Raw genomic sequence first — 12,039 nt, 5'->3', positions numbered from 1 at the left:
ACTTGGGCCATCCTCAACTGCACTCCCTGGCCATAGCAGAGAGCTGGCCTGGAAGAGGGGCAACTGGGACAGAATCCGGCGCCCCAACTGGGACTAGAACCCGGTGTGCCAGCGCCGCAAGGTGGAGGATTAGCCTGTTAAGCCACAGCACTGGCCTCTTTGCTACTTTAAACTCAGTTTTTCTTTTCATCTTTTTAACATGATTTTTAAAAAATATCTCTTGGATTTTCTTCTTTCAGCTACTCTTAGATTTACTTTTTTTAAAAAAAAGACTTCTTTAATTGAACTTAAATTTTTATTTTTTTTTTAATTCTTTATATTTATGGGGAGGGCCCTGTGGAAGTTAAGCACACGCGCACACACACACAGTAATATGTAATGATCAGATGATAGTCATGGATGCTATCTCTTACCTCAGACACAAATTCCTGTTTTATGTTGGAAGAGTTGAGCATTTTGTCCTTATTTTTATTTATTTGTTTGTAAGGAATAATGGAATCATATAAATTCTATTCATTTGCCTTGGAGCGTAATTTGGCATTACTCTATAATGTATTCTCATTTGCTTTTGTTCTAAATTATCTATAATTATCACTTTATGTCCTTTTAAACAATAAGTGTTTGGTAGGGTTTTTGATGTTTCCATGTCTTCTTTAAACTTTAAATGAGTGTTTCATTCTACTGCATTTTAGTCAGAATATGACTTGTGCAACTTTCACTTTTGTGTGTCCTACTTTTACTTTTTCTAATATTCAGTAGGTGGTTCGGGAAGATATTTGTACTCATTATTTATGGGATATAAACATGAACTTTTTGAAGACCTCTTATATTGTGGATTCCAAAACTTTAAAAAAAAACCTTATTTGTTTTTAAACATTTTGAATTCATTTTTAAGATTCAGTATGGTTTTTAGATAAAATTCTAAGCATATAATGCTATTCCCTCTCACCCTCCCTCCCTCCCCGTTTCTCCCTCCCACCTGCTTTTCTTCTCCCTTTCTGTTGTTTTAGAAATTTTTGGGATAGCATACTTTAAATTTGCATTACAGTAAAAAGGCTTAATACTTTACTGAATAAGAAGTTTAACAAATAAAAAGCAAAAAGACCCTAGTTTAGTGGGAATATACCCAATGGCTATAAGCAATAATTGAATGGAAAAATGGCCATTTCACCCATATATAGTACATTTCAATGTAATCCCAGATCATTCAAACTGCAGAAGTATACCATTCTTAACCATTGGTTTGACAAAGGTCTAAAACAAAGTTTCACAAAACTATTTGCAGCAATACTGATGCACACATGGGTTCCTTCCTTCTTTTCTTTTTAAATTTTAGCTCCCACATATGAGGGAGAACATGTGGTATTTGTCTTTCTGGGTCTGACTTATTTCATTCAACATGATGTCCTCCAGTTGCATCCATTTTGCTGCACATGATAGAATTTCATTCTTTATTATAGCTAAATAATATTCCCTTGTGTGTGTATATATATGTGTGTATATATATATATATATATATATATATATATATATACACACACCACATTTTCTTTATCCATTCATCCGATGATGGACACCTTGATTGATTCCATATTGTGGCTGTTGTGAACAGTGTTTCTATAAACATCGTGGTGCAGTGTCTCTGATACATTGTGTTCATGTCTTTTGGGGAGGCACCCAGTAGTGAGATTGCTGGATCATTATGGCAAGTCTATTTCTAGTTTGGTATTTTTAAGAAATCTCCTCTGTGTTTTCCACAGTGGCTCCTAATTCATGTTCCCACCAACATTGTATGTGTTCCCCTTTGTTCACATCCTCAATAGCATTTGTTACTTTCTATGTTTTGGGTTTTAGCCATTTTGATAGGGTGAGGTGATATCTCATTATGGCTTTGATTTGCATTTGATTTGATGGCTAGTGATGCTGAGCATTTTTTCATATATTTGTTGGCCATTTTATTTCTTCTTTTTAGAACTGTCTGTTGAGGTCCTTTGTCCATTTCTTAACCGTGTTTTGTTGTTGTTGTTGTTGAGTTTTTAAAGCTGCTGATATATTCTGAATATTAATCCTTTGTCACACAGGTAGCTGCAAGTATTTTTCCCATTCTGTTGGATGTCTCTTCACTCTATTGGTCATTTTCTTTGCTGTGCAAAAGCTTCCGAGTTTGATATTGTTTCATTTGTTTAGTTTTTGCTTTAGCTATCTGTGCTTTGGGGGGTCTTGTCCAAGAAGTCGTCCTCTACACCAGTGTCTTGGAGTGTTTCCCCTACATTTTCTTCTAGTAACTTCACAGTCTCAGGCTTAAATTTAGGTCTATGCCCTATTTTGAGTTGATTTTTGTATATGGTGAGAGATATGACTCTAATTTCATCCATATATATATATATATATATATAGATCCAATTTTGCCAGCACCATTTGTTGAAGAGATTATCTTTACTCCACCGTATGGTCTGAGCACTTTTGTCAAAAATCATTTGTCTGTATGTATGTTGATTAATTTCTGGGCTCTCTATTCTGTTCCATTGATCTGTATGTCAGTCCTTATGCCAGTGCTATGCTGTTTTATTTACTATAACTTTGTAGTAAAGTTATAGTAACTTTGAAGTCAGATATTGTGATGCCTCCAGCTTAATTTTTCTTGCACAGGATCGCTTTGGCCATTTGGTGTCTTTGTGATTCCATATGAATTACAGGATTTTCCCCCTAATTCTGTAAAGAATAGCATTGGTGTTATGATGGGGTTCCATCTGTAGATTGCTTTAGGTAGTGTAGACATTTTAATGATATTGATTCTTCCCATCCATGAGCAAGGAATATCTTTCCATTTTGTTGTGTCCTTGGTGATTTCTTTCATCAGTGATTGATAATTCTCATTGTAAAGATCTTTCACTTCTTTGGTTAAGTTTATTCCTGAATATTTGATTTTATTTTTGGTGGCTATTGTGAATGAGATTTCTTTTTCATTGAGTTCATCATTTGCATATAAAAAGATACTTTTTTGTATATTTATTTTGTAACCTGCAACTTGACTGAATGGGTTTATCAAATCGAACAGCTTTTTGGTGGACTTTCATCATATCACCTGCAAACATGGCTGATTTCACTTCCTCTTTTCCGGTTCCGATGCCTTTTCTTTCTCCTCCATAGTTGCTCTGGCTAAAACTTCCAGTGCTGAATTGAATAAGACTGGCAAAAGTGGGCATCCTTGTCCTTTTCCATACCTGAGAGGAAGAGCTTCCAGCTTTTCCTCAGTGTGTGACCGGCTGTTGGTTTGTCATACGCAGCCTTAACAATTTTGAGCACTGTTCATTCCATACCTAATTTGCAGAGAGTTTCATCATGAAGGGGTGTTGAATCCTATCAGATGCTTTCTCTGCATCCACTGAGATGTCCACATGGTTTCTGTTCTTTATTCTAGTGATGTGGTTTATGTTTATTGATTTGTGAATGTCAAACCACCCTAGAGAAATCCCACTTGATCTTGGTGCATGATCTTTTTAATGTGGTTTTGGATTTGATTTGCTAGCATTTTGTTGCAAATCTTTGCCTCTATGTTCATTAAGGATATAGGTCTGTAGTTTTCATGCCGTATCTTTGACTTTGGTGATTTGCTTGATTTTTTAAAACATTATTTAAAGATTTATTTATTTATTTGAAAGGTAGAGTTACAGAGAGGCAGAAAGAGAGAGAGAGAAATCTTCCATCTGCTGGTTTACTCCTCAAATGGCTGCAATGGCCAGAGCTGGGCTGATCTGAAGCCAGGAGCCTGGAGCTTTTTCTGGGTCTCCAATGGGCGTCCAGGGGCCCAAGGACTTGGATCATCTTCCGTTGCTTTCCCAGGCCTTAGCAGAGAGCTGGATCAGAAGTGGAGCAGCAGGGACTAGAGCTAGCGCCCATCTGAGATGCCAGCACTGCAGACAGCTGCTTTTACCTGCTATGCCACAGTGCCAGCCCTGATTTGCTTGTTTTATCCTATTCGGTATTTGTCTTACTTTAAATTTGTGCCCTCCACCTCTAGGTTCCCAAGTTCTTTTTAAGCTAACAAACTTATTCCATTATTAACTGAGAGAGTCCACTATTTCTCTGTGTGAATAAGGAGTCTGTTAGACACTCGTCTTCTTCCCTTCCTCCCCCAGCTCCTTCTAAAGGTTGCTTCCGACCAATTATCCCCAAGGCAGAGTTAGTTACAGAGAAAGAGTGATAGCGAGAGTGAGAGTGAGAGCGAGAGTGAGAACGAGAGAGAGAGAGAGAGAGAGAGAGAGAGAGGTTCCATCCTTCCATCTGCTGGTTCACTCTCCAAACAGCTGCAGTGGCCGGGGCTGGGCCAGTTCTCCCATGTGGGTAATAGGGGTCCAGGTACTTGGGGCATCTTTTGCTGCTCTTCCAGGTGCAGTTGCAGGGAACTGGATGAGAGGCACCTGCTGAGCTACAGCACCAGCCCTCTTTGTACCTAATTTATGCGCTTTACAAAGAAGACGTTGAGTCACTGTGTTTGGAAGGAAGGAGTGATCTCAAGCTTCGAATTATTGTATGGGTAACTACACAACCAACAATTCACTTGGCTTTCTTCATCCCACACGCATCTACAGAGCATCCTGTACGTAATAGCTCTGCAAGTATCCTCAATCAGCCAGTGAAGTTGTAGTTGGAATTCTTCACACAAGACACTTTAATCTTTAGCGAGATTGAGTAACTCACCCCACACTGATTATCCATTAGGAAACAAAGATGAGGTTAGAGTTCCCGGTCCCATTCTTGGGGTGATCAGCATTCACAGCCCAAGGTTGTCTCACCTGCCATTTCTCCTCTTCCCACACTGGTGTGCCTTGATCAGGGTAAGCCTCGTGTGAGGAAGCCGGAAACAGGCACAACATGGAAAACCAGCAAAGCAGTAGTGCATCGTGGATCCTGGCTATGAGAACAGATCTGCAGGCATGAGGCTCACTGAGAATGTGGGAGCATTCATTTGCTGAGGGTTCCTGAGACAGGAACAGGAAACAGGCTGTGTGAAAAGCAGCAACAAATCTGTAGAGACCTTCACGGCGGTTGTGAACTTTGTATGTGGAGAATAATATGGGGCTGAAATGATTCTTGAGGAAAGTAACGAGAACTAGGTTCATGGTGTACTCTAAGATGATTTTGTTCCTAATTTGGATCTTTTTTTCCCCTCCAACAAATTGGGTAACAGCTTAAAGCAGATCATATTCTTGAAGCTTGAATGCCCCAGTGTGGAAGTGGAGAAAGCCAAGAGTGTAACGCTAAATGCAACAGCGTTTTGCATCTTTCTGAAGTAAGAAGTGTATATTTAGGAGTGTAAAGTTTTGACCTACTTCAAGCCACATGACAGGGCAGAAGTCAGTTTGCAAGTTAATTGCTACAACATCGCACAACATAGGGATGAATGCTCTCATCACTGTAACATATTACAGTGTCACAAACAAGTCCCTGAACATGGACGAGGCACAGAGGAGATGAATAAGACCATTTAAAGGCACATTTATCAGGTGGCTCTATCTGCATTGATTAGCAATTAGTGAGAAAAATAGACAAAATACCAGAAAAGTAAATTGACTTTGGTTAAATTACACTCTGACAACACGGAACATGAAATCTCATCCATTAAAAAATGGTCAAGGGAACCACAGCCATGATCTGAGATGCAAAGATGTGTGAAGTTCCTGATAATTTATACAATTTATATGCCTATTAAGTCTGAGCCAATCTAACTTGAAAAGGCACTAGAAATAAAACAGGATGACTTTATCTATTGAGATAATTAAACCCAAACAGGAAGATTTCCAGTAAGTCTCTGATTTTATGAACTATATACAGGTAGCACATACCTAACGTTAGAGGTCTATTCTTAGAAATCAGACTTTCTAGGCTCAGTGCCTTTGAATGGGGACTTTATAATGTCACCCATCCACCTGTCTCTCTGTGTCTTCCTGAAGTTCATTTAGTTTCCCTAAAGCAGCAGTTTTAAATTCTCCATCCGAGTTCATACAACCAGATTGCTTTGTGGTCAGTTTCTGGTGCCTTTGTCTGTTAGCTGGAGTCGTGGTTCCCTGAAGTTCCTGGTGCCATTGGCGCATGAGGACATCTGCACATTGGAGAATTCAGTCTTCATGGTCTCGCTGTGTTCTTTCCTTCCAGAAATTCTAAGCAGGCTGCTTGTCTTCTCTGAGGCTGCCATCAGTGCCATTGTTTCAGCACCAGATGGCCCTCTAAGCCCAAGTTGGCCGTGAGTCTGTGGTGCGTGGGTTGTCACGCTTTCAGCCCTAGAAGGTGCTCTACGCCTACATCAGTCATGCTGCTCAGGATGGACCAGGGGAAGGATGCCCTGGAAGGCTGTCTGTGCAGCTGCGGTTGTCCGAGACACCTTGTCCACAGTCACCATTCTGGGTCAGGCACAGCACGATCCTACTCAGCAATGAACCTCACGGTTGAGGGACTGACCCCGGGCTCCTTTGCAGCTCCTCAGTGCTTGTCTCCTTCTTCCCCACACAATGACATTGGACTGCCTGCAGCTGGGAGAAGGGAGGGGTGGGCCATCCCGTGGCCACTGATGCCATAATTCTGGGTCACAGCTGGAGCCCACAGTCCAATGAGACCAGGGTAGCACAGGGACAGGTTTACGGCCCACACTGCTATGGCCCACCTGTTGCTGCGGGATACTTGTGGCCTGAGATGGCTGTAACCAGCTAGAGGTTATGCTGTTCAGAATACAAATCCATCCAGTGGAGGCTTTGTGTCTCTGCTTGGCACTGTGGCGTTCTGGGCACAGGCACCACTGGGATTGACCCATCCCAAGGCAAACTCTGTGCTCTCTTCCTTTCCTGTTCCCTGGTGGATGGAGTCTTTCTCTGTGTTTGTTTTTTTGAAATTTTTATTTTCTTTATTTGAAAGGCAGAGAGAGAGAGAGAGAGAGAGAGAGAATCAGACAGACAGATAAACATAGACATATCACCTATTTACTCTACACTCCTCCAAATGCCCATAGCAGCTAAGACTGGGCCAGGTCAAAGCCAGGAAATGGGAACTTCGCCTGAATCTCCCACATGGGTGGCAGGGACCCAAGTACTTTGCCACGTGCTGCCCTCCTGGGTGTGCGTTAGCAGGAAATTGGAACTGAGTGTGGATCCAGGACTTGAACCCAGGTACTCCCAGTATGGGACGTGGGTGACCAAGCAGTGTCTTTCCTGCTACACCAAATACCTGCTCTTGGACTCTCTCTCTGTTCTGTTCTCGCAGCCTGACAGGCATGGAGACGTAGTAGAGCTAGTCCCTTGGCCAACAGGCTAACGCATGGGTCTGGAGGCTCCTGCTGTGGGCTGGGTGGGTTCTGAATTTCACCCTGATGGGTCTTTTACCAGATTCCAAGCCCAACACTTAAGTTCCCTCTCTCCCCCACATGGAACGCGTTTCTCTCTGGGCTGCATTGCTTGGAGTGAAAAGGGCAGCTCTCTCCTTCCTGCCCTCTTTCATGCATCTTGTCTTTGTGTTACTGCTGAAGCCAGGCTCTGTGATCACTCGTTTTATTTTCTTAGATCTTGTGAAGGTACTTTCACGTGTGACTTGCTGTTGATACTGATGTTTCTGGTGGAGCCAGGGTGGGGGAGGTCTCCAGTCAGACTGGAAATGTTGTCATTTATAGGTCACTGGGTGGAGTGTGGTAGACAACAAGCACGCCTCTATGGCAGTTACAGCCAAGTAGACACTGTAGTAGAAAATATTAGTGAACTTGAAGACACAGCAATAGAAATGATTGATGAGGAAACAAGGATTATTGGGAAAAAATTAAAATCTGGAGCAAGCATTTAGCCTAGCGGTTAAGATGCCCGAATTCCATAGTAGAGTGCCGGGGTTCAGTTCCCAGCTCTGCTCCTAGCTCCAGCTTTCTGCCAATACAGAACCTGCAAGGCAGCAATGATGGCTTCATTAACTGGGTTCCTGCCATCTGTGCACAGGAGACGTGTGTCATGGCCAGGCTCCTGGCCTTGGCTTAGGTCCTGGCCCAATTGTTGAAGGCTCTGAACCCAGTATATGGGAGCTCTCGCTTGTTCTCTCTGTCTCTCTCTGTCTCTCTCTCTCTCTCTCCCCACTAAAACAAAAACATCATCAGTGAGTTATAGGAGGATTTCTAGATTCCAAATATATGTGTAATTGGAATCCCAAAGAAGAAGAACAGAAAAAAAATTCAAAGAAAATGACTAGAATTGTTTCAATATGATCCGAATGATAAACTCAGATCCAAGAAGCTCTGTGATCCTTGCAAAAAAAGAAACATGAAGTCCATGAAACATCATAATCATATTAAAACCAGTCAGAAAAAATGACATTAATATTTATCAGTGGGAAATATTTTTAAAAAGATTTTATTTTATTTATTTGAAAGGCAGAGAGAAAGGGAGAGGCAGAGACATCTTCCATTCATGGGTTTGCTCCCCAAATGGCAACAATGGCCAGGACTTGAGCCAGGCTGAAGCCAAGAGCCAGGAATTCCATCCAGGTCTCCCACGTGCGTGGCAGGGATTCAAGGACTTGGGCCATCTTTAGCTGCTTTTCGAGGTGCATTAGCAAGGAGCTGGATTGGAAGCTAAAGAGCCAGGACTCAAATCGGCACTCAGATATGGAATGCCAGTGTGGCACACAGGGGCTGAACTGGCTGTACCCACAGCACCAGCCCCATTTTTAAAGTCCCGAAAGAAGAATTCTATATTCCATGAAAATGCCTTCTAAATGTTAAAGGTAACAATAAGACTTGCCCGGGGAATCCAGAAGCTCAAAGAAGCCATCACCAGCGGAAGTGTCTTTCCAGGAATAGTAAGGGGCGGACTTCAGGTAGGAGGAGAGTCACGCCAGGCAGAAACAGGAAAAGCGCACAGAGCAGAGACTCCGTGGATCAGCAGGTGCAGTGTTTTCTCATTATTTAAATAATAGTGAAAGATACTGGGACTGGCGCTGTGTTGCAGCGGGTTAATGCCCTGGCCTGAAGCGCCGGCATTCCATATGGGCACTGGTTCTAGTCCCGGCTGCTCAACTTCCGATCCAGCTCTCTGCTCTGGCCTGGGAAAGCAGTAGAAGATGGCCCAAGTCCTTGGGCCCCTGCACCCATGTGGGAGAACTGGAAGAAGATCCTGGCTCCTGGCTTCGGATCGGCGCAGCTCTGGCCATTGCGGCCAATTGGGGAGTGAACCATCGGATGGAAGACCTCTCTCTCCCCCTCTCCTATCTCTGTGTAACTTTTGACTTTCAAATAAATAAATAATTCTTTAAAAAAAAAAAGAAACTGATAGCTTACACAGAAGTAACCATGTATTGTGGAGTTTATAGCAAAGCTATAAATAGAATTTATGACAAGAGCAAATGGGCCAGAAGGGAGAAATGCAAGCGTGTGAATACTGTTTTAAGGTTTTTGATGAATCGTGTATGTGGAATAGTATAACACTTGAAGGCAGGTTGGGATAGGTTAAAAATGGGTGCTGTCCATTTCGAAGCAACCACGGCAATTACAAAAGAACTGTGGCTAATAAGCCAATAAAGGGAATGTAAATACTCAATTAAATAATGTTAGGGAAATTTAAGTGAAGAGTATAGGGGAGCCATCTGGACTGTCTCAGCAGTTTTCTGTAAATCTAGAAGTTTCTACCTCATGCAGCACCCGCTGTGGTTCTTGCCTTCTTGTGCCGGCCAGGGCCACAGCAACTGAGGTCTGTGCCTTGGCTCCCGAGGAGCACCTGTGGTCCCCTTGGACCGGCCTCTGCCGGGGCTGGGGCAGAAGTGCGTGGGCAGGCTGGGCTGTGACTGTTGGAGCTGCACACTGTCGAGGGGAAACTGGGAGACCTGGGGGAGGCTGGGCCAGCAGCGGCATTGCAGGTCAGAGCCAAGGTGACCCGACTGTCCAAAGATGGTTCCAATGCGGAACCTGGGCTTGGGGTGTGTGGATGTTTCCCAAGGCAGTAGGGGATCAGGGGTGGTAGCTCTGGGGATGTGGGGGCCGACCCTGGCTCCAACACACTTTTTTTTTTTTGACAGGCAGAGTGGACAGTGAGACAGAGAGAGAAAGGTCTTCCTTTTTGCCGTTGGTTCACCCTCCAATGGCCGCCGCGGTAGGCGCGCTGCGGCCGGCACACCGCGCTGATCCGATGGCAGGAGCCAGGTACTTATCCTGGTCTCCCATGGGGTGCAGGGCCCAAGCACTTGGGCCATCCTCCACTGCACTCCTGGGCCACAGCAGAGAGCTGTCCTGGAAGAGGGACAGGATCGGTGCCCCAACCGGGACTAGAACCCGGTGTGCCAGCGCCGCAAGGCGGAGGATTAGCCTAGTGAGCCGCGGTGCCGGCCTCCAACACACTTTTCTTTAACTGTAATTCCCATCTCCTCTTTTGTGGACAAAAACAAGGCCCTCAATGACTTGAAAAGCTGAAAATGAGCAGAATTCACAACTGCTTGGTCAGCACTAGGAAATACACCTGTGTCTGTGGATGAAGTGGTCTGTGGAACACGGACATTAGGGAAAAACCACGCATGGCTTGCACAGCTCTCCCGCACCCAAACTTGTCTTAATTCCACTTCCCATGAACTTTCTGAGATCCCCTGGTGTTGCATCCTGGCTGGTGGATGGGCCTTGTTGTTTGAATTTCCTTCCTCACGGAAGGTACCCCCTGGGTCCTTTTGGGGTGGGTGAGAAGATCAGAAAAGCAAGGGCCTAGGTCAGCCATGGGGAGCTCCAGGGAACGGAGCTGCAGTGTCCACAGCTCCAGGCTGGGAGGGAACCAGGCTCGGAGAGGCCACCTCGTCGCTCCCAGGGAGCTATGGTTAATCAGAGGACAGAGCAGTCATGACAGGACGCCAACATGCCTCCCCCTCCGACTCTAAACTTCCTCCCCAGGCCCGAGTGCAGCCGGTGGCCAGTCCCGACATCTGTGTCTGCAGGTTCCCGTGGGGACACCCTTTCCTTGGCTTTCCCAGCCCCTCGCTGCTGGCTCTGTCTGGGCCCTCTCTGGTTGCCTTTCTTGATGGCTACACTTCACAGTGACGGATGTCTCACTGGCAAATGAGCCGTTCTTTCTATGACTCTGAGTGTAATTAGTGGTGGCTGCGTGCAGTGGGTCCTTCAAACTCTCCCAGAGTCACCCTTTCCTCCATAGTCCTGTGGCCAGCCATGCCTGGATTTCTGTGCCCTTGTCCTCACCACTCCTGCTCCCCAGCCCCCCAAATCCTGCTGCAGGGTGAGCTTCCCAGGCTCAGAGCTCTTTGCTCACATGGTCTGTGCACACAGTGGTGACCTGTGCCTCGTTGTTTAATGGTGGTAGCAGCCACAATGGAGGAGCACAGAGCACCTGCTGTACAAATGTAACATCCCTCAGTAGGTAAGTTAAGAGTCCAACATGCATCTCACTAGGATAAAGCCATAGAGTGGGCAGGGCCAGCTTCTATTGGAACCCCCAGGCGAAGGTCTGTGGCTGGCTTTCCCAGTGTCTAGAGGCTACGTTGTCCCTTTAGAGCCAACAGAAGATCTGACGTCCACCTCCTGAACACAGACCTTCCTAGCCTCAGTCCGCCCCTCTCCTGCTTGCCTTTGAGATCAGACCCAAGTCAAGGGTCAACAAGGGGAGCCCCGGACCCCACAGTTTTGTGCACACAGCCTGCACTGTTGCGTGAGCTCTGGAGGCCACACTGGGCTCCCATTAGGCATCTCACCAAGACTGGCCCAGGCTGGTCAGCGCTGGTAATCAAACACGTGATTGATTCTTGGTTTTCTTTTCAGGACCTCAAAACAGAACATGGAGAATGACGTGGCCCTGGCCAAGACGCTGCAGCGCTACCTGCCATACCTGGGGGCTCTGTCCCAGGCCACAGCTGCAAATGTGTACCCCAGGAAGAAACATGACAAAGCCCCAACTGAGGTGAGGCCGGTGGCTCCCTCTCTGGGCCCAGAGCTTGTCTTTTGCCTGCTTGTGCAGGTTTCTCCAGGGTGTGCAAAGACTTGGGAGTGTATCCTAGACGTTTAGACTTGACTCCTGTCTCCCAGGC

General features: G+C 45.2%; 1 protein-coding gene across 1 annotated transcript in view; it reads left to right on the top strand.

Annotated features, from left to right (window-relative positions):
- Window positions 1-12,039, top strand: part of PTPRN2 (protein tyrosine phosphatase receptor type N2) — an 800,540-nt gene that overhangs the window by 120,896 nt on the left and 667,605 nt on the right. Inside the window, exons 4-6 of the mRNA XM_062190222.1 lie at window positions 4,188-4,212; window positions 10,043-10,050; window positions 11,787-11,912. Of these exons, the coding sequence (XP_062046206.1) occupies window positions 4,188-4,212; window positions 10,043-10,050; window positions 11,787-11,912 (159 nt within the window). The remainder of the gene's footprint in view (window positions 1-4,187; window positions 4,213-10,042; window positions 10,051-11,786; window positions 11,913-12,039) is intronic.

Source organism: Lepus europaeus, chromosome 5 (assembly GCF_033115175.1).
Source record: "Lepus europaeus isolate LE1 chromosome 5, mLepTim1.pri, whole genome shotgun sequence".
In the NCBI taxonomy this organism is placed as follows: domain Eukaryota; kingdom Metazoa; phylum Chordata; class Mammalia; order Lagomorpha; family Leporidae; genus Lepus; species Lepus europaeus.
Note: the sequence above shows the minus strand (reverse complement) of the source record. Positions and strands in the feature narration are given on the sequence as shown.